Raw genomic sequence first — 27813 nt, forward strand, 5'->3', positions numbered from 1 at the left:
TGCTCCTGAACTCTGCATATGTGTGACCACTGTGCTCCTGAACCCTGCATATGTGTGACCACTGTGCTCCTGAACTCTGCATATGTGAGAGTGCTTCTCGGTCCACACCAGTTCTGGTTTCAAATAGTAATTGATTTGTTACAAATAATTTAGCTACTATTGACGGAGTTTGTCTGGTGCAATGGAATAGTCTAGTCCCAAAAGTACAAACACCATACATCTGGAACTCCAGGCAGACTCAATAAAGCAAAAAATCAATGAAAAACAAAAACTCCAAATACTATTTGAACCCAAGTCTGACCCACCCAGCTCTGAGAGGATAGGAGCCATAGCATGGTAAAAAGGTGTCAGCGACCTACCCTGCAGACGTGGAGTTGCCCTCATTTTGACCCCGGGTAAAGTGTTCTTAGAACACACCCCCCCCTCCCCCTTCCACCACCGATGATCGTTGCCCTTGGCAACCCTTATCAGATAGATTAGCACCTCTATTATAAGTGGCCGGTCGAGGCTCCTCTAGTCTCATTTACACGGAATTCAGGAGTTTAGTCTCTGCTCTCTTCAACATGAGGACAGCACAGTACATTGCCCTCTTCATGTTCCTGACTCTGCTTTGCCCAATCCAGGTAGGATGCTAGGTCTTTGATCTTGTCCACCAGCCGGTTCACTCTATGCAATATACAATGGAGCCTGGGAGGGGGGGGGAAGAGGTTAGCCTATATCTGAACTGATGCTATTTCAGCTTGGCATTAACATGAAGTTTATTTAGTCCTCATTCACTCTCCCTGGAATATTGGGGGGATTTTGCCTTTTGGATCAAGATCTAAAATTGAATTGGGAAATTTGCTAGCATTGCTGCAGGTTCAGATTACTGCAGGTTGTAGCTTCAGGGTCTGTCTGTGTTGTAACAGACTATCTACAGAATAACTTCCGTCAGGCTGTTTCAGTCAACGAGCCATGTTTCAATGAGACTTAAAAGAAAATCCTGCACACTGCGTTTGTTTAGAAAGGAGAATGACGTTACGTCTTCCTCCACCTTCCTAAAGGTGCAGACCGCTCCTGTGCCTGAGGATTGGACGGGCCTGTTCACCCGAGCCAAGCGCTCTCTCCTTTGGCGATGGAATACTCTGAAGCCTGTTGGCGCAAGCTGCAGAGAGCACGACGAGTGTGGGACCAAATACTGCAGGTACTGGATTTGAATAGGGAGAGCTATAATTCAAACCATAACACTTATACTAATTTCCAGTGCTATGCTCCTATTCAAAACAATTCTTTCCATTTGTAACACCTTTTTTTAATCTTTGGATATTTTTTTGTCCCATTTCTCACAGGAAAAAGATCTGTTCTTTCCAGGTTTTTACATCTTGAACTGAAATATGAGCTCCACTATAGAACAACGACCAGTCGATAAGCAACGACCAGTGGAGCCTGTCAACAGAATGCCTAACTGTACCAACTGATGTCACAGGACTTCAGTTGGCTCACCAAATATTTGGTAAAAACAGCTAACCAACTAAATTTGAACAGCTCAATAACCCCTTCCTAACGGATAAAACAAAAAAATGTACCAGGTACAGTCTAACAGTAAGTAAGCTGTAAATGTTGTAAAGTTATGTGAACCCTGTGTCAGTATGTACAAATCAGATAATATCATTCCCATTGGAGATACTTCCATCTATCCAATCAACAAAATGTTTTAAAAACTAAATACAGACAATGCACTCAACCAACATGAAGCAGTTTATTGACAAGAAAAAAGAAATATCTGTGGACGATGCCGTGGAGACGTTATTTATTTGTAAATTATTTATTTGTATATATTGTCAAAGATTGTACACAGACACACACAATGTAAATAATGTTAAAATATATTATTGAATTTTTTTGTGACATGGTAGTGAAAGTATTTTATTGTTTCTTACAACAACAAAAGCCATGCAGGTTCTCTCATTGAGCAAAATAATAATACACATATCCAATAACAATTATAATTCATACTAGTTCAGATGCTAGACAGAAAAATGAATAAGAAAAAAGTAGTCTGCAACTATGCATATCAGTGCATATCAACTATGCATATCAATACTACCATCTGTTGATCTACTGTCTGTTGATCTACCATCTGTTGATAAGCAACTGTTTGCTAAGGTTACAGTTAGTGTTAAGGTTTAGAATAAGAGTTTAGGGTAATGGTTAGGGTTAGGATAAAGGTTAGGGTTAGGATAAAGGTTAGGAGATAGCTAGTTGAAATGTTACTGATACTCTTAACACTCTAAAATAGACAAGAATACACATGCCTGTCTGTTGTGAAACTGGTTCATCACAAAAAAATAAAGAAATTGGAAACAACGTTTTAAAATGCAGATTCTGGAAGCAGGAATATCACACAGCATATGATTTGCCACTTCTCTCAGTGATCACAAGCCCAGCAGCAGAACATTGATGTCATGCAAATATTCAGTATTTTCTCATGCGTCTATACTCTTAGTACTGTTTTGACAAGGTATCAATTAGCGATGATATATTTAACAGTGGATTCCAAAGCCTGCTGACTAAATACATTTCCTAATGTACGTACAGATTCACTGATCTGTTTGATAAAATGTTGATAACGTCCCCTTATACGTATGCAGGTACGTAGTTATAAATCAGAAGTGGTGAAAAACTTTTTTAATTAAAGTAGTATGACCTCATCAGGTGTTTGGTTCAATTCCATTTCAATTCAGTCAATCCTGGATTTTTTTTTATTTATTTCAGTTAACCACCTGAATTTAAATGGAATTGACCCCTACCCTGCAGCTCTTATTATTTCACACAAACCAGACAGATCATTCCTCATAGGCCGACCAGACAGATCATTCCTCATAGGCCGACCAGACAGATCATTCCTCATAGGCCGACCAGACAGATCATACCTCATAGGACGACCAGACAGATCATTCCTCATAGGACGACCAGACAGATCATTCCTCATAGGCCGACAAGCAGTATAAAAACATATATAAAAGTGACCATGTCACTGGGGAGTGTAATATAAGATCCCTGCTCTAACATCAGCAGTCCAAATGGGGATGTTTTGATACACTGTAAAACTTCAATTAAAAGTCTCAAATAGCCACCTGTCCGTTTTAATAGCCAGGCGACGGCACATATTTCAGCAAATAAAAAGGCCATTTCAAATAAGCCTGGGCTCTAAATTAATTATTTACGAGGTTTGACTTGTTACATTAAACAATTCAGGAATGACTCAAATTATAGCAATCATCCGTTTTTAAATCGCCATTAAGAAACCTCTAGCCATTGGCTGCTAACAGCTGAGAACTGCTAACTAACTGGCAAGCACAAAAACAGTGAACAACTTTGGGAGTACAGACCCCCCGTCAGATCGCCCTCTAGTTAGTGGTGAAAATAAGAACTTCCGAAAATGCACAGTCAAAGAAGAGAATCATTATTCTGTCAAGGAAACATAGAGGCATACTAACAGAAAATAAACTTGACAGTATGTAAATGATTAGAATGCTGGAAGTGAATGTTGGAAGTAAACAATTAACTATGGAAATTAACAAAAGTTGTGTGCATTAAGGAAATAGAAGCCTGGCTCAAATAGAAGCCTGTCTCTAATATACATCTGTTGTGTTGAGTGATTTAAGCAAATAAAACACCCAGGCTATTAATTGAAGTTCTACAACATTTTGAATCCTAATGATGATAGCGATAGATGATAATAATAATGCAATTCTTTTCAACAGCCTCTCAATGTCTGACATGATCTTGCCAATCTGCCCGAGCTTCTATCCTCTCCCATTCCCTACTATCAGTGTTCCATCTCTCTGGGTGACCCTAAAACACAACATTTAAAAGCAACAAAAAATATTAAATAAAAAAGTACAGTCAGCTTCCTTGTAACTCATGTTTAAAAAAAACTAAACAATTTTGGATAAAAACAAAAATAAAAACGGATTAAAATGTCAGACTTTAGAAAGTATTTTAACTATTCATTTTCAAAGATTAAAACAATTCTCAATCTGGTTCCTGATCAAGCCTTACATTAGAGTCAATAGTGAGGTTATGGTTACAGGGTAGAAGCTGATTAAATCTGGTAAAGTGGAGATAGTACACAGTCAGAACCCTTGATATTGTTAACAAAACATGGATGGCAATCCTAATCCTGTCCTCCCAGGATACCACTTCCTGTGGAGCGAATTCTACTTCTTGTGGGACTAGGACTTCAGAAGGGGCTGGCGTTCGGCAGAAGAGCTCTGAGGGGAACATTTTAAGAAAAAAAGATCAATATTTAGTCCGATCTGATTTCAGATCTGTTTTCAGATAATGAGCCTTACATGTTGTCTATCCCAGGACTCGAGCAGAAAGTATAAAAGGACTTGGCTCAAGAAAAAAGGACTTGAGTATGAAGGGCTGAGTTTTACGCCAGGGTCTAGGGACTCAACTCTGACTTAGAAGTTTGAGTGACGAGACCTACATGTGTTCTTGATGGTTGATTTCGCCCCCGTACATTGTTAGATAAGAAAACAGACCAACAGCCAACTAACTATACCTAGTAATGACTCTTTAACCTCTTTTAGGCACATATTGTTTTAATAACATCCTGAGTGGGGAACATGTATCCATCATAGAAAGCTGTGTGGGAGTTCTCAGGATGCTGCCAAGGTCACTTTTTTTTTAATACCAAAACATTGAATACTCGATTCTGATTGGCTGAATGCAGTTTTTCTGTGGGAGCAGCCCCTGATAATGTGTCGGGAGCGTTCTCTTCCTCCAGTTTCCTGGTATTATTACACTAACATGTAGCTACAGGGTGGAGTTGTTTATGACTTACACTCCCAAATGGAACAGATGACATCTTCATGAAGTCATAGTCAGGTTGTTCAAACTCTGTCCTGGGGCCCCCCCCCCCTGGGTGCACGTTTTGGTTTTTGCCGTAGCACTACACAGCTGATTGAAATAATGAACCTTGATAAGGATTTGGTTACTGGAATCAGCTGTGTAGTGCTAGGGCAAAACCAAAACATGCACCCGGGGGGGGGGGGGGGGGGACGACCGAGTCTGGAAGACCCTGCCCTATATAGGGGCGGCATGTAGCCTAGTGGTTACAGCGTTGGGCCAGTAACCGAAAGGTTGCTCGATCAAATCCCTGAGCCGACAAGGTAAAAATCTGTCGTTCTGCCCCTGAACAGGGCCGTTAACCCCACTGTTCCTAGGCCGTCATTATAAAGAAGAATTTATTCTTAACCGACTTGCCTGGTTAAACAAATAAATAATAAAATATAGTGCACTACTTTGGACCTGAGCCATACGACACATGAATGACCAATGACCTACGGCTATGACCTCTCACCTCTGGGATCCGTTGACGACACTGGACCACCATGAAGACCACGCCCAGGAGGATGCCTAAGCCAATCAGCATAAAGGGTATGTTGACCACTACATTGCCCTCCGCCACGATCACCTGCAGCTGTTTGGCCGATACCTCATCGATCACAACACTCTGTGGGGAGAAGAGAAGACATAAATGGGGTCATACATGCTTATGTCAAGTCATACCATGCATTATAACTGGATCATAATGCATTATATCTGCAGGCTAAAATGTAACACGTAAGAGGTGACAGGTAAAGAGTTAAATAGCTGAGGAACGCACAACTCTGTTCTCTTATATTGAGGCAGAGTTGAGTTATAACTGGTCAGACGATTTGCTAACAACAACATGATCAAGTGTGTCTGTGTGTGCGTGCAAGATAACAGAATATCACAGGTTAACAAAACCACAGAGATTGTGGTGACAAAGTCACAACTTCTGGACTTGTCTCTGTGCTGCTGTGCTATTTGTTGATACTTGCCCCAATTTTTAATTTATTTTTACTTTTAATAACCATTTAATGAAAATCTATATTTAACAGATTTACCAATGTCTTAGTTTTTCCCCCTCGCTCAACTTTTGTCATTCAACTTTTTCACCCCGGACGCTTTATGTGGACATGGTTCTACAGCACATCCACCAGCCGAATCTAAGTAGTAACATTAATACTATGCAAATCTAACTGCAGTCGCTGTACTCATATACAGGATAACTATTGTCTTATGGTGAGGATAGCCGTGTTGCAAGCCCAGCTTCAGATGCAATCGTTAGGCAAGGGTAATTTCAGTGTAGGAAAGGATGAAACAGGGTCTGTGCCACCAGTAAGTACAGATAGTAGTATAAATCCCCTCGCACAGTCCTTGCAGCCGGACAATTGTCTCATGGCTTCTGGAGGGAAATGCTGTCGGAATGCTCAACCGGTGTCGCTCATTCAGCCGACAGAAACTTTCAACCGGTTCTCCCCATTAAGTAACGAGTCGGAGTCAGAGGCCGAGCCTTCTCAGGCCTCTCCTCCACCCGTTACGGGGTCTGAGCCTTCTCAGGCCTCTCCTCCACCCGTTACGGGGTCTGAGCCTTCTCAGGCCTCTCCTCCACCCGTTACGGGGTCTGAGCCTTCTCAGGCCTCTCCTCCACCCGTTACGGGGTCTGAGCCTTCTCAGGCCTCTCCTCCACCCGTTACGGGGTCTGAGCCTTCTCAGGCCTCTCCTCCACCCGTTACGGGGTCTGAGCCTTCTCAGGCCTCTCCTCCACCCGTTACGGGGTCTGAGCCTTCTCAGGCCTCTCCTCCACCCGTTACGGGGTCTGAGCCTTCTCAGGCCTCTCCTCCACCCGTTACGGGGTCTGAGCCTTCTCAGGCCTCTCCTCCACCCGTTACGGGGTCTGAGCCTTCTCAGGCCTCTCCTCCACCCGTTATGGGGTCTGAGCCTTCTCAGGTCTCTCCTCCACCCGTTACGGGGTCTGAGCCTTCTCAGGTCTCTACTCCTCCCGTTACGGGGTCTGAGCCTTCTCAGGTCTCTCCTCCACCCGTTACGGGGTCTGAGACGTCGAAGCCTCCCACTATTAGCTCTGACAAATTGAAAACCCTAGTCATTGGCGACTCCATTACCTGCAGTATTAGACTTAAAAAGAACCATCCAGCGACCATACACTGTTTACCAGGGGGCAGGGCTACCGACGTTAAGGCTAATCTAAAGAGGGTGCTGGCTAAAGATAAAACTGGCGAGTGTAGAGAGTATAGGGATATTGTTATCCACGTCAGCACCAACGATGTTAGGATGAAACAGTCAGAGGTCACCAAGCACAACATAGCTTCAGCGTGTAAATCAGCTAGAAAGATGTGTCGACATCGAGTAAATGTCTCTGGCCCCCTCCCAGTTAGGGGGAGTGATGAGCTCTACAGCAGAGTCTCACAACTCAATCGCTGGTTGAAAACTTTTCTGCCCCTCCCTCAATATAGCACTTGTAGATAATTGGCCCTCTTTCTGGGACTCACCCACAAACAGGACCAAGCCTGGCCTGCTAAGGAGTGACAGACTCCGTCCTAGCTGGAGTGGTGCTCTCATCTTATCAACATAGACAGGGCTCAAATTCCTCTAGCGCCACAGTGAGACAGCCAGTGAAGTCTGCCACTAGCAGTCAGTGTAGTCAGCTCAGCTATCCCCATTGAGACTGTCTGTGCCTCAATCTAGGTTGGGCAAAACTAAACATGGCAGTGTTCGTTTTAGCAATCTCACTGGAATAAAGCCGTCCTCCATTCCTGTCATTATTGAAAGAGATTGTGATCTCTCACATCTCAAAATAGGGCTACTTAATGTTAGATCCCTCACTTCAAAGGCAGATATAGTCAATGAACTAATCACTGATCATAATCTTGATGTGATTGGCCTGACTGAAACATGGCTCAAGCCTGATGAATTTACTGTGTTAAATGAGGCCTCTCCTCCTGTTTACACAAGTTACTATATCCCCTGCGCAATTCGCAAAAGCGGAGGTGTTGCTAACATTTACGATAGCAAATTTCAATTTACCTCCCCAAAAATGACTGCGTTTTCATCTTTTGAGCATCTGGTCATGAAATCGATGCAGCCTACTCAAACACTTTTCATAGCTACTGTTTACAGGCTTCCTGGGCCGTATAGAGCGTTCCTCACAGAGTTCCCTGAATTCCTATCGGACCTTGTAGTCATGGCAGATCATTCAAATTTTTCACATGGAAAAGTCCACAGACCCACTCCAAAATGCTTTTAGAGCCATCATCGACTCAGTGGGTTTTGTCTAACATGTCTCTGGACCTACTCATTGCCACAGTCATACTCTGGATCTAGTTTTAACCCGTGGAATAAATGTTGTGGATCTATGTGTTTCTCGTCATAATCCTGGACTCTCGGACCACCATCTTATTACTTTTGCAATCGCAACAAATAATCTGATCAGACCTAGGATCTAAATGTAGTGCGTAATACCCAAGATGCAGTAGCACCTCTAAAAACAAAAACTAGCTCCCTGGTATACAGGAAATACACGAGCCATGAAGCAAGCTTCCAGAAAACTGGAAAGACAGTACCGTGCAGTATCGAAGAGCCCTCACTGCTGCTCGATCACCCTATTTTTCCAATCTAATTGAGGAGAATAAGAACAATCCAAAATGTATTTTTGATACTGTCGCAAAGCTAACTAAAAAGCAGCATTCCCCAAGAGAGGATGACTCACTTCAGCAGTGATACATTCATGAACTACTTCGACGAAAATATAATTAGAAAGCAAATTACCGACTCCTCTTTGAATCTGCATATTCCTCCAAAGCTCAGTTGTCCTGAGTCTGCACAACACTGCCAGGGCTTAGGATCAATGGAGACACTCAAGTTTTTAAATCCTGTATTTATTGACACATTGATGAAAATAGTCATGGCCTCTAAACCTTCAAGCTGCCTACTGGACCCTATTCCAACTAAACGAGCTACTTCCTGTGCTTGGCCCTCCTATGTTGAACATAATAAACGGCTCTCTATCCACCGGATGTTTACCAAACTCACTAAAAGTGGCAGTAATAAAGCCTCTCTTGAAAAAGCCAAACCTTGACATATTTAACATTTTCCTTGACCCGGAAAATGTTAAATGTTAAATATATATATATATATATATATATATATATATTTTGGAGATGCTAGTTCTAGAGATCTGCTGTTGGATCTGACATATCTTGGTTGTACAGTCATCTGAAATAAACTGAAGGATCTCGGCGCTACTCTGAATCCTGATCTCTTTTGATGAACATAAAGAATATATCAAAGACAGCTTTTTTCCATCTTCTCAACATCGCAAAAAAAACAAAATAAAAAAACATTTTGTCCAAAAAATCCATCAATGTATTTATAAAGCCCTTCTTACATCAGCTGATGTCACAAAGTGCTGTACAGAAACCCAGCCTAAAACCCCAAACAGCAAGCAATGCAGGTGTAGAAGCTAGCAAGTTAGCAAACCAAATGCATAGCTGGAGCCCTGACATGAATATAATTTATTGGACATATCTTACATTTCTTATAGTTATACTTATAATAATTATAAGCAGTGACGTAGTGGTGGGGTTGCCCCCCCCCCACAAAAAAAAAAAAAAATATATATATATATATATATATATATATATACAGTGCCTTAAGAAAGTAGTCACATCACTTGACTTTTTCCACATTTTGTTGTTGCAGTCAGATTTTAAAATTGATTAAATTGAGATGTGTGTAGGCCAGTAACACAAAACCAAAAGTTGTATAAGATTTTTTACAAATGAATAAAAAATAAAAGCAGACATATTTTTTTCCTCTCTATATGTTTATTGAGCGATGATATTTGATTTCATTCATAAGCTACTTACAGTGGTTCCTCCTTTAAAAGTTGCGAGCTTACACCGCGGGACTTAGAGGTACCCAGCGTCACGGCTTCATTGCTCCAGACCACCACAAGGGGGAGTTAGAGCACTCATTATGCATTTGGGTCCCAAGGTTTTTATATGACCAATCATATTGAGTGGTTCCAATAACGAATTTGACGCGAGCCCCCCATCCCTGGTGACTTTCTTCAGCAAAGATGGCTGACAAAACATTACGGTGGAAGCAAACGTAAGTAATTATAACGTCATAACGAGTCAAGCCAAAAATGTACAATTGAGAGGAATATGTTAGTTAATGTAGAGACAAATGATTGTGCATATTTTTTGTCATAAAGTTAATTTACGAAAATCGCTATTTAGCAAGTTAGCTGACTAGCTAACATTAGCCAGCTAGCTAGCTGGTGTTATGACATGAGTATGACACTGAGAAAACCAGCAAACCAGGCTGTCATCTTGGGAAACAGTAGATGTAAAGAATCTAGCTAGCTAAAATATTTAGTGCAAATGTACAATTGTGTAAGCTTGCCTTGCAATGCAGCTGAAGTAACATAGCTAGCTAACTATTTACTTACTTATTGTGTAGTGAAAGATATAATTAACTGTTTGCCTATGGATGTGTAGCTAGCTACAGTATGTAGCCGATCTGTGTATGGACCCAAAAACGTTCGGTTCTGAACCTATATTCATACCAATCTATGAACATCAGCTATCATTGTTCTTGTATCAACTTCAAGTCTGAATGGCATTAATGAAGCCTATGGATAGAGTAGAATATAATAACTTTATTGTGCCAAGGATACAAGTCCTATATACACATGTACTGTAGTTATTACCACGCATGAGATCCCCACATTGTAGCCTGTACATTGAATATATTCACTGATCATGAACTCTTCCTTGGCAAATAAAGGTGCGGTTCAGCTATGAATCTCTGTGAAACATTCTTTTTCAGTCATTATCCAATACCAGGTGTATCAAACTCCATTCTTTGAATGATGCTATGTCTGCATGTATGTATTACAATTATACACTTATTCACTGCTCTTGGGACATCAATGATTACACATTGTAACTATGCAATAAACTAGTGGAGGCGACTCCGGGATGCTGGCCTTCTAGGCAGAGTTCCTCTGTCCAGTGTCTGTGTTCTTTTGCCCATCTTAATCTTTTATTTTTATTGGCCAGTCTGAGATATGGCTTTTTCTTTGCAACCCTGCCTAGAAGGTAAGCATCCCGGAGTCACCTCTTCACTGTTGACATTGAGACTGGTGTTTGCCTGGACCATTTAATGAAGCTGCCAGTTGAGGACATGTGAGGCGTCAGTGTCTAGTTTGAGAAACAAATGTACTTGTCCTCTTGGTCAGTTGTGCATCTCCCACTCCTCTTTCTATTCTGGTTAGAGCCAGTTTGCGCTGTTCTGTGAAGGGAGTTGTACACAGCGTTGTATGAGATCTTCAGTTTCTTGGCAATTTCTCGCATGGAATTGCCTTCATTTCTCAGAACAAGAATAGACTGACTAGTTTCAGAAGAAAGGTCTTTGTTTCTGGCTATTTTTAACCTGTAATCGAACCCACAAATGCCTATGCTCCAGATACTCAACTTTTCTAAAAGGACAGTTTTATTGCTTCTTTAATCAGAACAACAGTTTTCAGTTGTGGTAACATAATTGCAAAATGGTTTTTTAATGATCGATTAGCCTTTTAAAATGATAAACTTGGATTAGCTAACACAACGTTCCATTGGAACACAGGAGTGATGGTTGCTGATAATGGGCCTCTGTACGCCTACGTAGATATTCCATAGCTACAATAGTCACTTACAACATTAACAATGTCTACAATGTATTTCTGATAAATTTTATGTTATTTTAAATGTGCTTTTCTTTAAAAAAACAAGGACATTTCTAAGTGACCCCAAACTTTTGAACGGTAGTACGTACGTTCGACTAATCTGGGTTTGGTGGATGCCAGGAGAACGCTACCTGCCCCAATGCATAGTGCCAACTGTAAAGTTTGGTGGAGGAGGAATAATGGTCTGGGGCTGTTTTTCATGGTTCGGGCTAGGCCCCTTGTTCCAGTGAAGGGAAATCTTAACACTACAACATACAATGACATTCTAGACGATTCTGTGCTTCCAACGTTGTAGCAACAGTTTGGGAAAGGCCCTTTCCTGTTTCAGCATGACAATGCACCAAGCGAGGTCCATGCAGAAATGGTTTGTCGAGATCAGTGTGGAAGAACTTGACTGGCCAAACAGAGCCCTGAACTCAACCCCATCGAACACCTTTGGTATGAATTGGAACGCCGACTGCGAGACAGGTTTAATCACCCACAAGTTCCTGCAGCAAAGTTCCAACATCTAGTGGAAAGCCTTCCCAGAAAAGTAGAGGCTGTAATAGCAGCAAAGGGGGTAACCAACTCCATATTAATGCCCATTATTTTGGAATGAGATGTTCGAAGAGCATACTTTTGGTAATCTAGCGTATCTACATAAGTTCAGCAACTGCACTCTTCTCATATTACTCGGTAGGCTACTGACCCATTGAAAGCTTCCTCCTAAAACCCCCCCTGTCTAAGGCCTACATAAAGGTGGTCATAACAAATGTTATGAAGCCTGACGCAGGAGTGGTCTGCTATTGAGTTACCTTTGCTCCAGATAACTGGCGTAAGGCTTAAGGACATTCCTGGCTGAGCATGTATCATGTTTTCTCATCTAAGAAAATGTTCAGCATTGTTGTGAGCCATGTGTCATTCTATTTATGTTTTTGGATCAGGATTTTTTTAAACTTTGACCTAGTGGGGAACAATCGCTTATTCAGATAATTAGTTAAATCACATGACAAACTAACAGCAATACATTATACGAACGTGGACACCACAAAACATCTTCGAAAACAACAGCAGAAGGGGAACCGAACTAAATGAAGCTATATGCTGGGCCATCAGAAGTGTTGTCAATCTGCCAGTAGGCACAATGAAGATGCATGTAAATAGCAGATACATTACGTGAAATAATGACCACGCCCAGCTTACCTCATTGAGATAGAGTACAGGAAACACCAGAGTCCTGATATCACCTGTTTGGCTGCAAAGAGAATGGAGGACAAATGTTAGAACAACTATAGAATCTAAAGCCATTGTTTAATCATCGTGAGACTAAAAGGACGTGACATACAGACATTCCGACATCAAAACCTGAAACGGCACTGTTGGAGCTAGGAACACAAGCGTTTCGCTACACCCGCAATAACATCTGCACGTTACCAATAACATTTGATTTGATTTGAAACTGACCCTAACCTTAACCCCAACCTGAACTTTAACCCCTAACATTGACCTAATTTTAAGCAATTGACAAATTCAACATTAGTTTGCCAGTCAGTCACGCCTCCTTAGTTTCCCCCTGTATGATCATTGCACGAAATCACTTAAGAATGGACTTGTATTCCGCACTATGTAAATCTACTTTCGGAATGTATTTACTCTGCTGTAATATTAGAACCTGCTTGTTACTAGGTTTGGGCGGTATACCGTGGTATTTGGGGAAAGCCACAGGATAGTTTTTGCAATAAAATTTGAATATTTGTAGCAACTTAAGTTAACACCTGCAGTCAACTTGTGTAATACTTTAGGAGAAAAAGCAGATTGCGTTCCTTATTTCACCTGTCACATTATGATGATAACTATACTGGGGGAACTATGGTTGAGTCAGTCACGTGTTAGTTAGTAAATAGCACAACGGTAGCCAGAGGGAGCTGGTGAATCTATAGAGTTCTATATCTATTGGAGAGGCTCTGTGGTGCAGCACACGAGGTGATGAAGTTATACATATACAATTCACTACTAAATGTTTGGCCGTGGACATTTACAAGTGAAAGTGAACAAGGTAAATTGTGCAAATGAACAAAGTAGTGATGCATGCTTTTCTGAAGGAAGAGGAACATGTGAACGTGGAGCAGAAGAGAGAAGAAGGGAAGAAAAAAAAACACTAGTAGGGACAGAAATGGCAGCTGTACAGATAACTCTTTGACTTCTGGCAGATATCACCGAAAATAACATCTGGTAGCCACTGGCTATGCTTGTATACCGTTATGAGCTGGATTTGCCAGTCTTCGCAATTAGTTTGTTCGTTTTCAATCGTTAGCATTTAGCTAGCAGTGTCTATGTGATTTCTCTATAATTAGTTTGTGCTAATTTTGGTAATAGAGGCCCAGTGGGCTTTTCTTATGTTTTTAGCACCCCCTTGTGTACTATGCCGGTAATATCGTAAATCCCGGGATGAGAGAAGGATGGTATGACTATATGAAAATCTGGATACCGCCCAAACCTACTTGTTAGCCATTTACATTTTAAACCGCTCACTTAATACACTACTATAGTACGGTGTGTTTGTCAGTGCTCTGAACAAGATGAAGCCTGCCAACATCACCAGTCGTACCATGCTACTGGACACACACACACACACACACACACACACAATGCAGACACACGCACACACACCCTGCAGACACACGCACACACACCCTGCAGACACACGCACACACACCCTGCAGACACACGCACACACACCCTGCAGACACACGCACACACACCCTGCAGACACACGCACACACACCCTGCAGACACACGCACACACACCCTGCAGACACACGCACACACACCCTGCAGACACACGCACACACCCTGCAGACACACGCACACACCCTGCAGACACACGTACACACCCTGCAGACACACACACGCGCAGACACACACACACACGCAGACACGCACACACACGCGCAGACACACACACGCAGACGCGCACACACACGCGCACACACACGCGCACACACACACGATCTCATGCATCTAAATGAATTTAACCTGAACTAACCTGGAAATCTGTCCGTAGTTAGTTAGACCAGCAGGACTAACTCGAGACAACAAACTGATGTTTTGTTTTATAAGAAACCATCATAAAAACCCAATTAACGCAGTCTTAAAAATTGTTAAAAAAATTAGCTAATTACTTAATTTAGTGACGAACAAATTAGAAAAATAAGGGAAACGATAAGGTCAGATGAGTGCATGGTGGACACCAGACCTGGGTTCAAATACTATTTGAAATCCTTTCCAATACTTTACTAGCTTGGCTTGATTGAGCTTGCCAGGTGCAATGGAACCAATAGAATAGCTCGCAAACCATGCCCACCTGGCCCTCCAGGCAGACTAAAACAAAACCTAATGGATTTAAAATATATATTTTTTTTAAATGTAATTGAACCCAGATCCGATGGACATCAGAGCTAACAACGATACACACGATGATACAACCAGTATGTGCATATCAAATCCTCATCACAATAAATGATGTGAGGAAAGAGCACCTGTAAGGGTGTACAGGGCAGAGTCAGAGTGCACTTCAGACTTACTAACACTGTTGTTCACACCCTGGGGACCATGTCAGATGTTGATGCGTTTTGACTGACCGAAGGTCACCGATGGAGTTATGATAACAGCGTAATTAACAATTCTTCAGAAAGACTCAGCACAGTCAGTCTCTACTAAAGGCTATACATTGTAGTCTGATGACTGTCGGCATGTTATGTGGTTGGAGAAAAATCACTTTAATTGATTGGTAATTTCGTTTTCAAAAAAAAAAAACAGGCCAGACTGTTCGGAAAGAGACTACCTACAGGAAGCTTGTGTAAGCATGCTGGGGGTGTACTGACCGGGAGGCCTAGCGATTAGAGCGTTGAGCCAGTAAACTGAAAGGTCACGAATTCAAATCCCAGAGCCGACAAGATGAGAAATCTGTCAATATGCCCTTAAGCAAGGAACTGCTCCAAGGTCGCCGTTGATAATGACTGACCCTGGCCGTGACCCCACTCTCCGAGGAAACTACCCCTCAGCCAGGGTCTAACATGTATGCTACATATCAAAGGCTTGCAAAAAACTCAGCCAGGGTTTACATTCTGAACCCATACCTTGTTAAATGTTGGGTATGCTTTCTGGTATGCATACGTGACTTATCTATACAGTCAATAGGTGGGGGGAGGGGGGCTGTTTGCTCACACTCAGTGAAACCGCCAAATGACTAAGAAGGCAATTTGTTTTACTCACATTCCCTTAGCGCAATCTCAACCATAGATCTTCCAGTAATGCTCATGGTTAAATTCAAGTAAGTACAGAATACACATGGTATACATCGTCCAATGAAATGCTTACTTGCAGGTTCCTTTGAGGTCTTTCTGGGGTCAAATTGGGGTCATTATGTTCCTCTACTAATATGGCATTTAGAATATCCTACATGTTGTTTCTTGTACATTGGGGAGCTGGAGTCATTAGTTTCCAACACTGTTCCGTAATCTGGGATATATTTAGTGGGATATATTTACTTCCTCCCCCTCTCCTCTGTCAAAAGTCCATCTGTTGCAGCAACTGCACTTGGCAAGAACACACACACACACACACTGCTCACACACATACACACAATGCTTGTTCACACACAGAATCTGCTGTAACTAGCTAACTAGTGTGTTTAAAAACAGTGTAAGTGATCACTAAGTTTGGCCCCAGCAGATGAGGACCTCTGACACACAAGTTTCACTTCTCTCTCTACAAAGATAAAAAAAAATTAAAAAAAGCTGAGAAATAGATTAGAAATACTTTATAAATTAAAGAGATTCTCTGCTACTTTTGTATACTTTTCAGCCAGTAGTTCTGAAAGTAGCCAAAAGTGGTCCCCGAAAATTGCCTACTACGTCACGTGTCTCTCTCCCCCTCCGTTGGGCCTGCCCTGTAACCTCATTGGATAACGCTGGCCAGGCCTCTTGCTAGCTGTCACTCAAATTAGAGGGGCTGAAGTTCATTGGCTAGAACTCAAAATTGCTAGGGGGCTGGGCAACGTTTGGGGGGGGGGGGGGGGGGGGGATGGTACGGCACAGCTTCAACAAAACTTTCAAAGCTTTCAAAATAGGGATTTTGTGGCTAATCGAGGAAAGCCAGTAAATCTGCTCATGGATTATGCACGTATGAAATACACAGACAGCCAAAAGCAGGAGGTTTAAAAAAAATGTTTAAAAAAAATAACAATAAAACTTAGTCGCGAAAGTACCGGACATTGTCATTAAACTGTTTATATTATCTTACAGGTGATCATATCTGATAAACAGGAGGGATCACAAAACGCTGTTCAGAACAATGAGATGGGAGATAGCAGGCTTCTAGGGGCGTTCGGTACGAGACCTCTGTTCCGTCCTCACTGTGAACCCCATTGAATACATTAAAAAAAGTTTAACTAAATATAAAAACTCTAGCCTATGCCTACACTGCATTGAGGGCCTATGCCCTTTTGAGCTCAAAACACATTCTAAGCTATTCTGTTAAAACAACTACATCTGGATTCCCCAACTGGCGGACCGCGGGTGATAATAAAAAAATGTTAAAAAAAAGATTGTTGGATATAAAAGACTGTAAAAACCCCAGCAAATCAGCTCTAAGTGATTTTACATTTTGGAAATCTGTTCCAAAGTATTCCCACACATGAGAGAGAGATATACTGTATGTGATCGTATACAAAAAGGTAAGCAAGGATTGACATTATGTTTTAGTAAAATATATCTGTTTGGGTTTCTGGCGGTAAATTTGCTGTCTACAAATTATTTGTAATTATGTTCAGGCCCCCCCCCGACCATCCGCTCAACAAAAATAGTTCCGCAGCTGAATCTAGTAGATCCCTGAACTAGAGCCTATGCTCACATTGTAATCAAAATTCAAATCTTAACTGGTGTATTTCAAACTGTCCTTTTGTGAGGCGCAGCCGGGAACTAGTTCTGTAAGATGGGAAGTGGTGGGGTCGATAAACCAGAATTGAAGGATTCTTCATCATCGTTTAAAATATCCAGTTTGGGGAAATGTTGGCTCCCCAGTAGATTACAACGGCGATGGACAGAGAGTTGTGGATAAGACGTGAATAGTATGTCGCCAAAGTCAACGAGAATAGCCTATGCAGCTGCCAACACCTCAAATTTGTTGACACATTTACACCAAAATCTCAGTATACCAGAGGAAGACAGCAATGCAAACATAACAACATAATCTCCCCTCTGCATTCAAGCAGAGGGGAGATGGCAGCTTCATTAAATAGTACCCACAAAACACCAGTCTCAACGTCAAAAGTGAAGAGGGATACTGGCCTTCTAGGCAGAATTCCTCTGTCCAGTGTCTGTTCTTTTGCCCATCTTTTCTTTTTATTGGCCAGTCTGAGATATGGCTTTTTCTTTGCAACTCTGCCTAGAAGGCCAGCATCCCGGAGTCGCCTCTTCACTGTTGATGTTGAGACTGGTGTTTGGCGGGTACTATTTAATGAAGCTGCCAGTTGAGAACTTGTGGCGGCAACACTTCAGGCGTCTGATTCTCAAAGTAGACACTAATGTACTTGTCCACTTGCTCAGTTGTGCAACGGGGGCCTCCCACTCCTATTTCTATTCTGGTTAAAGTCAATTTGCGCTGTGAAGGGAGTAGTCCACAGCGTTATACGAGATCTTCAGTTTCTTGGCAATTTCTCGCCTTCATTTCTCAGAACAAGAGTAGACTGATGAGTTTCAGAAAGTCTTTGTTTCTGGCTATTTTGAGCCTGTAATCGAAACCACGAATGCTGATGCTCCAGATACTCAACTAGTCTAAAGAAGGCCAGTTGTATTGCTTCTTTAATCAGAAACAACAGTTTTAAGCTGTGCTAAAATAATTGCAAAAGGGTTTTCTAATGATCAATTAGCCTTTTAAAATTATAAACTTGGATTAGCTAACACAACGTGCCATTGGAACACAGGAGTGATGGTTGCTGATAATGGGCCTCTGTACGCCGATGTAGATATTCCATTAAAAAATCTGCCATTTCCAGCTACAATAGTAATTTACAACATTAACAATGTCTACACTGTATTTCTGATCAATTTAATGTTATTTTAAAATGGACAAAAAAACCTAGTAATGTGTTGCATTATTAACATGTGCAATGTCTTGATTTCCGTGTGGAAACATATCTGCATGTCCTGATTTCTTATTTTTAGAATTGTCACATTTTTGTATGTTGTCGTTAAACAAGTATTTTACTTGTTCACAGAGCAATTGGAAAGTACTCAGACCCCTTGATTTTTTCCACATTTTGCTACGTTACAGCCTTATTCAATCTACACACAATACTCGACAATGACAAAGTAAAAACAAGATTGTTTTATACACATTAACATAAGTATTCAGACCCTTTGCTATATAAAGATCGAAATTGAGCTCAGGTGCATGCTTTTTCTATTGATCATCCTTGAGCTGTTTCTACAACTTGGAGTCCACCTGTGATAAATTCTACTGATTAGACATGATTTAGAAAAGGCACACACCTGTCTATATGAGGTCCCACATTTGACTGTGCATGTCAGAGCAAAACCCTAGCCATGAGGTTGAAGGTATTTCCGTTGAGCTCCGAGACAGGATTGTGTCGAGGCAGAGATCTGAGGAAGGGTACCAAAAAATGTCTGCAGCATTGTAGGTCCCCAAGAACACAGTGGCCTACATCATTCTTAAATGGAAGAAGTTTGGAACCACCAAGACTCTTCCCAGAGCTGGCCGCCCGGCCAAACTGAGCAATCGGGGGGAAAGGGCCTTGGTCAGAGAGGTGAACAAGAACCCAATGATCACTCTGACAGAGCTCCAGAGTTCCTCTGTGGAGATGGGAGAACCTTCCAGAAGGACAACCATCTCTGCAGCACTCTATCAATCAGACCTTTATGGTAGAGTGGCCAGACGGAAGCCGTTCCTCAGTAAAAGGCACATGACAGCCCACTTGGAGTGTTGCCAAAAGGCACCTAAAGGACTCAGACCATGAAAAACAAGATTCTCTGGTCTGATGAAACCAAGATTGAACTTTTAGGCCTGAATGCCTAGTGTCACGTCTGGAGGAAACCTGGTACCATCCCTACGGTGAAGCATGGTGGTGGTGGTGGCAGTATCATTCTGTGGGTATATTTTTCAGCGGCAGGGACTGGGAGACTAGTCAGGATTGAGGGAAAGAGGAACAGAGCAAAGTACAGAGAGATGCTTGATGAAAACCTGCTCCAGAGCGCTCAGGACCAAAAGACTGGGGCGAAGGTTCACCTTCCAACAGGACAACGACCCTAAGAATACATCCAAGACAACGCAGGACTGGCTTCAGGACAAGTCTCTGAATGTCCTTGAGTGGCCCAGCAAGGGCCCGGACATGAACCTGATCAAACATCTCTGAAAAGACCTGAAAATAGCTGTACAGCAACACTCCCCATCCAACCTGACAGAGCTTGAGATGATCTGCAGAGAAGAATGGGAGGGAAAACTCCCCAAATACAGGTGCGGCAAGCTGTAGCGTCATACCCCAGAAGACTCGAGGCTGTAATTGCTGCCAAAGGTGCTGAGTAAAGGGTCTGAATACTTATGTAAATGTCAGTTTTTTAAATTTGCAAACATTTCTACAAATCTGTTTTCGCTTTGTCATCACAGGGTATTGCGTGTAGATTGAATAGGGGGGAAAAAAACGATGTAATCAATTTTAGAATAAGGTTGCAACGTAACAAAATGTGGAAAAAGTCAAGGGGTCTGAATACTTTCCGAATGCACTGTATATGTTCACCTGCGTGGGGACTGCAGAGGGAAATTAGCTGTTGGCTAAATATGGTACAAAGATATTTTACCAAGTGTACTGAGACTTATGATTTTGGTGTACATTGTACCTGTTCAAATAAAACTGTGTGAGTAAAATGTGAAGATATAACAGTTAGGGAATGGTTTGGTTTGAGAAGGTCTTTGCTTACCTAAACACAGGAATCTTCTCAACTAACACATTCACTTGAAGTCTCTTAGCAGCCTGAAGTACGATGCCTGTAAGCTGTGGAAACAAATCAGAGTTATGAATTATTACTACTTCTCAGGTTGCCTATTCTATAGACCACTGAATGCTAACAGTATCTGAATAATGTGTGTGAAATGATTGATAATATATGTCATATCAACAGAGGTATATTTTCTGGGTGACCTAAATATCGACTGGTTTTCGTCAAGCTGTCCACTCAAGAAGCTTCAAACTGTAACCAGTGCCTGCAATCTGGTTCAGGTTATCAGTCAACCTACCAAGGGATTTACAAACAGCACATGAATGAAAATCACCCACATGTATTGATCACATCTTTACTAATGCTGCAGGAATTTCCTCGAAAGCAGTATCCACACCCATCAGATCTGTGATCATAACATGGAAGCAATATGTAGGAAAACCAAAGTTCCAAAGCCTGGGCCTAATATAGTGTAAGAGATCATACCAGAGGTTTTTGTAGTGATTCATGTGAGGAGCAACCATACGGCACATTTATGGCACATTTTTCTTCCAGTTATTGATAAGCATGCACCCGTTAAGAAACTGTCTGTTAGAACTGCTAAATCCCTGTGGATTTATGAGTATTAGAAACATTTTATGGTTGAGAGGGACGAGGAAAAAGGAATGACAAATAAGTCTGGATGCACAGACGACTGGCAAACATACTGTAAATTGAGAAATTATGTGAATAAACCAAAAGAAGAAACAGTAAAATTACATTCAAGACGATTCCGTGCTACCAACTTTGTGGCAACAGACCCTTTCCTGATTTAGCATGGCAATGCCCCAGTGCACAAAGCGAGGTCCATGCAGAAATGGTTTGTCCAGATCGGTGTGGAAGAACTCGACTGGCCTGCAGAGTCCTGACCTCAACCCCATCAAACACCTTTGGGATTAATTGGAACACCGACTGCGAGCCAGGCCTAATCACCCAACATCAGTGCCCGACCTCACTAATGCTCGTGGCTAAATGGAAGCAAGTCCCCGCAGCAATGTACCAACATCTAGTGGAAAGCCTTCCCAGAAGAATGGAGGCTGTTATAGCAGCAAAAGAGGGACCAACTCCATAGTAATGCCCATGATTTAGGAAGATGTTCAACGAGCTAGTGTCCAAATAATTTTGGTCATGTAATGTATTTCAAAACTATAAGCATTATATTTGTGAGAATTTTTATTTCATATATTTTTTTTTAAATCACTCGCTAAACCCTAAACCTCATCTAAATCTTGTAATGAATAATGTGTCAGTTAAGCATGTTGAGGAGACTAAACTTGGTAAACCTAGATTGGAAACTGACATGGTCAAAACATGACGCAACGGTTGCTAAAATGGGGATAGTTCCGACCGTGATAAAGCGCTGCTCTGCATTCTCGACATCACAATCAACTAAACAAGTCTTACAGGCACTAGTTTTATCACACCTGGACTACTGCCCAGTTATATGGTCAAGTGCAGCAAAGAGGGAAATACACAACAAATTCCAGTTGGCCCAGAACAGAGCAGTACGGCTGGCCCTTAAATATGCACAGAGGGCTAATATCAATTACATATAAACTCAGCAGCAAAAGAAACGTCCCTTTTCAGGACCCTGTCTTTCAAAGATAATTCGTAAAAATCCAAATAAGTTCACAGATCTTCATTGTAAAGGGTTTAAACACTGTTTCCCATGCTTGTTCAAGGAACCAGAAACAATTCATGAACATGCACCTGTGGAACGGTCGTTAAGACACTAACAGCTTACAGACGGTAGGCAATTAAGGTCACAGTTATGAAAACTTAGGACACAAAAGAGGCCTTTCTACTGACTCTGAAAAGAAAGATGCCCAGGGTCCCTGCTCATCTGCGTGAACGTGCCTTAGGCATCCTGCAAGGAGGCATGAGGACTGCAGATGTGGCCAGGGCAATGAATTGCAATGTCCGTTATGTGAGACGCCTAAGACAGCGCTACAGGGAGACAGGACGGACAGCTGATCATCCTCGCAGTGGCAGACCACGTGTAACACCTGCACAAGATCGGTACACCCGAACATCACACCTGCTGGACAGGTACAGGATGGCAACAACAACTGCCCGAGTTACACCAGGAACGCACAATCCCTCCATCAGTGCTCAGACTGTCCGCAATAGGCTGAGAGAGGCTGGACTTAGGGCTTGTAGGCCTGTTGTAAGGCAGGTCCTCACCAGACATCACCGGCAACAACGCCGCCTATGGGCACAAACCCACCATTGCTGGACCAGACAGGACTGGCAAAAAGTGCTCTTCACTGACGAGTCGCGGTTTTGTCTCTCCAGGGGTGATGGTCGGATTCGCGTTTATCGTCGAAGGAATGAGCGTTACACCGAGGCCTGTACTCTGGAGCGGGATCGATTTGGAGGTGGAGGGTCCGTCATGGTCTGGGGCAGTGTGTCACAGCATCATCGGACTGAGCTTGCTGTCATCGCAGGCAATCTCAACGCTGTGCGTTACAGGGAAGACATCCTCCTTCTCATGTGGTACCCTTCCTGCAGGCTGATCCTGACATGACCCTCCAGCATGACAATGCCACCAGCCATACTGCTCGTTCTGTGTGTGATTTCCTGCCAGACAGGAAAGTCAGTGTTCTGCCATGGCCAGCGAAGAGCCCGGATCTCAATCCCATTGAGCACGTCTGGGACCTGTTGGATCGGAGGGTGAGGGCTAGGGCCATTCTCCCCAGAAATGTCCAGGAACTTGCAGGTGCCTTGGTGGAAGAGTGGGGTAACATCTCACAGCTAGAACTGTCAAATCTGGTACAGTCCATGAGGAGGAGATGCACAGCAGTACTTAATGCAGCTGGTGGCCACACCAGATACTGACTGTTACTTTTGACTTTGACCCCCCCCTTTCTTCAGGGACACATTTTTCAATTTCTATTAGTCACATGTCTGTGGAACTTGTTCAGTTTATGTCTCAGTTGTTGAATCTTGTTATGTTCATACAAATATTTACACATGTTAAGTTTGCTGAAAATAAACACAGTTGACAGTGAGAGGAAGTTTCTTTTTTTGCTGAGTTTATGTTAATCTCTCCTGGCTCAAAGTAGAGGACAGATTGACTGCAACACTACTTGTGAGAGGTATTGACGTGTTGAAAGCACATAACTGTCTGTTCAAACAGCTAACATACAGCTACATACCCTCCACAAGACATGCCACCAGGGGTCTCTTCACTGTTCCTAAGTCCAGAACAGAGGCTCGGAAACGCAATGAACTATTGAGTCAGGACTACACGGAACTCTTCCAAATCAGGTAACTCAAGCTAGCAAAATGTTATTTAAAGATAGGGTTAGGTACTAGGGTTAGCAGCGTGGTTAGGGTTATGTACTTGGGTTAGCAGTGTGGTTAGGGTTAGGTACTAGGGTTAGCAGTGTGGTTAGGGTTAGGTACTAGGGTTAGCAGTGTGGTTAGGGTTAGGTACTAGGGTTAGCAGTGTGGTTAGGGTTAGAATCTGATTTTATGCCTATGTGGTTGTTTCAGCTAGTGACCACTCTGCAGAACAAGACTCATGACGAAAAATGCTTACCTGCGTTAAAATGGCTAACAACTACTGCTCTCCCACAGACTATCCACACTGACTTTATGCCCATCCACAGGTCTCTACACACTCAGACAATCATTGATTAGATATATTACTCCATCATGTTGCTGTCCATTGATTATTGATTACCATTACTATTCATCTGGGCTCCTGAGTGGCGCAGCGGTCTAAGGCACTGCATCTCAGTGCTAGAGGGGTCACTACAGACCCTGGTTCGATACCAGGCCGTATCACAACCGCTCGTGATTGGGAGTCCCATAGGGCGGCCCACAATTGGCCCAGCGTTGTCCGGGTTTGTCCGGGGTAGGCCGTCATTGTAATTAAGAATTTGTTCTTAATTGACTTACCTAGTAAAATAAAGGTTAAATACAATTTGGAGAAAAAAACTGCTACTGGTCACTATTACTCCTGTTTACATGTATATATTACCATAAGTATTGATAAATTCCTACTACCAGTCACTTTATATGTATAAACCCGCATCGACCACTCTAGTACAACACATTGTGTACTATACAAATGTACACTACTCCATTACAAATGTACACTATAAAATGTACAATATTTGTGTGTGTGTGTGTGTGTGTGTGTGTTTCAAAGTTTATTTGCCACGTACACAGGATACAACAGGTGTAAAACAGTACAGTGAAATTATTACCTTGAGCTCTTTCCCAACAATACAGTGATGATGATGATGATGATGATATAATAATAATAATAATAATAGAATAACAAATAAAATGAAGAATTAAAACCATCACAAGAACTACGATGAGAGTTAAAGAAACAGGAGAAGGCAAGTATATACAGGTCAGTGCCAGTACCTTATTCAATGTATTGATGTATTGTTTTCTATATTTATATGATGTGGGTGGCTGGTAGCCTAGCAATTAGCGCGTTGGGACAGTAACCAGGGCGACAGTAACCAAGGCGACAACGTGGAAAAATAAATCTTTCTTCCTGCAGTGGTTGCCATAGAAGCAGCCTAATAAAAACCTACATTAAAAACAAAGAATCACAACTTAGGCTCTCGAGTGGCGTAGCTTCACTACAGACCCTGGTTCAATTCCAGGCTGTATCACAACCGCCAGTGATTGGGAGTCCCATAGGGCGGCGTACAATTGGCCCAACGTCGTCCGGGTTTGGCAGGTGTAGGCCGTCATTGTAAATAAGAAAGTTCTTAACTGGCTTGCCTAGTTAAATAAAAATATATTTTAAATCAAGATAAATTAGGCAAAAATGTGTTTATACATTATGGGCCTGTTTCCCAAAAACATAGGGCTCTGGTTAAAGGTAGCACACACACACACACATACATATATATATACATACATATATATATATATATATATATATATATACACACAGGGTGTCATTTCTGACACAAGCAGAGCATTACAAGAAACCACCCACCCAGCTCTAACTGTAGTCTGCCCTGCAGGTAGGTTAGTCAGCATCTCAAATAAATTGCACCCCATTCCTTATATAGGGCCCATAGGGCTCTGGTCAAAAGTAGTGCACTATATAGGGAATAGGGTTCCATAGGGCTCTGGTCTAAAGTAGTGCACTATATAGGGAATAGGGTTCCATAGGGCTCTGGTCTAAAGTAGTGTACTATATAGGGAATAGGGTTCCATAGGGCTCTGGTCTAAAGTAGTGCACTATATAGGGAATAGGGTTCTATAGGGCTCTGGTCTAAAGTAGTGCACTATATAGGGAATAGGGTTCCATAGGGCTCTGGTCTAAAGTAGTGTACTACATAGGGAATAGGGTTCCATAGGGCTCTGGTCAAAAGTAGTGCACTATATAGGGAATAGGGTTCCATAGGGCTCTGGTCTAAAGTAGTGCACTATATAGGGAATAGGGTTCCATAAGACTCTGGTTAAAAGGGTTCTATAGGTCCCTGTTCTAAAGTAGTGCACTATATAGGGAATATGGTGCCATTTGGGATACAGCCCTAGGCTTATCTTTAGTGTCTCTACGCCTGGTACTGAGAAACTCCAACTGCACCACAAACGGCTCTATAAATAACAGCTTATCAACAGGAAGGACTTTATACACACTGCTTCTGACTGGCCTTGGCTCAGGAAGAGCACTGGGTCGTGTTCATTAGTGCACACCGTTGCAAAACGTTTTGCAATGGAAAACCGCTCTTCTCTTACTGGCTAGATTTAGGTAGTTACTGTAATTTGTCTCCTGAGCATCATAGTATGTGTGTGTCCCTGCTTTGTGTGAATTTGTGATATTATTATCCTTCTATAGTAAAAAAAAAAAGATCCTATCACAAAGAATAAAATGCTCTGTGAAAATGATGACCTGTTCTACTAAAGTGGTAATAGTGTTCCCTCTAGTGGTCAAACTGAAAACATGCTGACGCCAGAGGTAAGGTACTCTTGGTAAAAGGTTATACACAAAACAAAAATATAAAAAACGCGATATGTAAAGTGTTGGTCCCATGTTTCATGAGCTGAAATAAAAGATCCCAGAAATGTTCCATACACACAAAAGGCTTATTTCTCTCAAATTCTGTGCACAAATTTGTTTACATCCCTGTTAGTGAGTATTTGTCCTTTGCCAAGATAATCCATCCACCTGACAGGTGTGGCATATGAAGAAGCTGATTAAACAGTATGATCATTGCACAGGTGCACCTTGCGCTGGGGACAATAAAAGGCCACTAAAATGTGCAGTTTTGTCACAACACAATGCCACAGATGTCTCAAGTGTTGAGGGAGCGTGCAATTGGCATGCAGACTGCAGGAATGTCCACCAGAGATGTTGCCAGAGAACATTAATTGCTCTACCATAAGCCGCCTCCAACATTATTTTAGACAATTTGGCAGAACATCCAACTGGCCTCACACACAGTTCACGTGTAACCACGTCAGCCCAGGTCCTCCACGTCCGGCTTCTTCTCCCACGGGATGGTTGAGTACAGCCACCCGGACATCTGTTGAAACTGGATTTGCACAAGCAAAGAATTTCTGCACCGAAAACATCTCAGGGAAGCTCATCTGTGTGCTTGTCTACCTCACCAGGGTCTTGACCTGCTCACATTCCCTTGGCCACTGGCACGCTGGTGAGCTGTGCTCTTCACAGATGAACCCAGGTTTCTACTGTACGGGCAGATGACAGACGTGTGGGCGAGCAGTTTGCTGATGTCAACATTGTGAATAGAGCACCCCATGGTGGCGGTGGGGTCATGGTATGGGGCAGGCATAAGCTACGGACAACGAACACAATGGCAATTTCAAAGCGCAGAGATACCGTGACGAGATCCTGAGGCCCATTGCCGGGCCATTCATCCGCACCTCATGTTTCAGCCTGATAATGCACAGCCCTGTTGTAAGGATCTGTACACAATTCCTGGAAGCTTAAAAAGTCCCAGTTATTCCATGGCCTGCATAGACACCAGACATGGCATCCATTGAGCATATTTGGGATGCTCTGGATCGACATGTATGACAGCGTGTTCCAGTTCTCGCCAATATCCAGCGACTTCACAAAGCCATTGAAGAGGAGTGTGACAACATTTCACAGGCCACAATCAACAGCCTGATCCACTATGTGAAGGAAATGTGTCACGCTGCATGAAGCAAAATGGTGGTCAC

The 27813-nt window shown here is 42.4% G+C and overlaps 2 protein-coding genes across 2 annotated transcripts in view; one reads left to right on the forward strand and one right to left on the reverse strand.

The window, feature by feature from the left end:
- Positions 1 to 478: 478 nt before the first annotated feature.
- Positions 479 to 2317, forward strand: LOC115149501 (liver-expressed antimicrobial peptide 2). Its single transcript, XM_029692432.1, has 3 exons — positions 479 to 623; positions 1044 to 1183; positions 1329 to 2317. Exons 1-3 carry the CDS (start codon positions 564 to 566, stop codon positions 1363 to 1365), a joined length of 237 nt encoding a protein of 78 aa, XP_029548292.1. The 5' UTR covers positions 479 to 563; the 3' UTR covers positions 1366 to 2317.
- Positions 1793 to 27813, reverse strand: part of scarb2c (scavenger receptor class B, member 2c) — a 47524-nt gene continuing 21503 nt past the window's right edge. The window contains exons 9-12 of the mRNA XM_029692431.1: positions 20587 to 20660; positions 12794 to 12845; positions 5354 to 5506; positions 1793 to 4256 (exon numbers count right to left, since the gene is read on the reverse strand). Coding sequence (XP_029548291.1) covers positions 4218 to 4256; positions 5354 to 5506; positions 12794 to 12845; positions 20587 to 20660 — 318 coding nt within the window. The 3' untranslated portion in view covers positions 1793 to 4217. The remainder of the gene's footprint in view (positions 4257 to 5353; positions 5507 to 12793; positions 12846 to 20586; positions 20661 to 27813) is intronic.

Source organism: Salmo trutta, chromosome 15, assembly GCF_901001165.1.
Source record: "Salmo trutta chromosome 15, fSalTru1.1, whole genome shotgun sequence".
NCBI lineage: Eukaryota > Metazoa > Chordata > Actinopteri > Salmoniformes > Salmonidae > Salmo > Salmo trutta.

What these genes read in the sequence shown, in the direction of transcription:
- LOC115149501 (XM_029692432.1), top strand. Translation starts at nt 564, where the DNA reads ATGAGGACAGCACAGTACATTGCCCTCTTCATGTTCCTGACTCTGCTT. An exon ending in CTCTGCTTTGCCCAATCCAG is followed by an intron (nt 624 to 1,043) that starts GTAGGATGCTAG and finishes ACCTTCCTAAAG; the next exon opens with GTGCAGACCGCTCCTGTGCC. An exon ending in TGTGGGACCAAATACTGCAG is followed by an intron (nt 1,184 to 1,328) that starts GTACTGGATTTG and finishes CATTTCTCACAG; the next exon opens with GAAAAAGATCTGTTCTTTCC.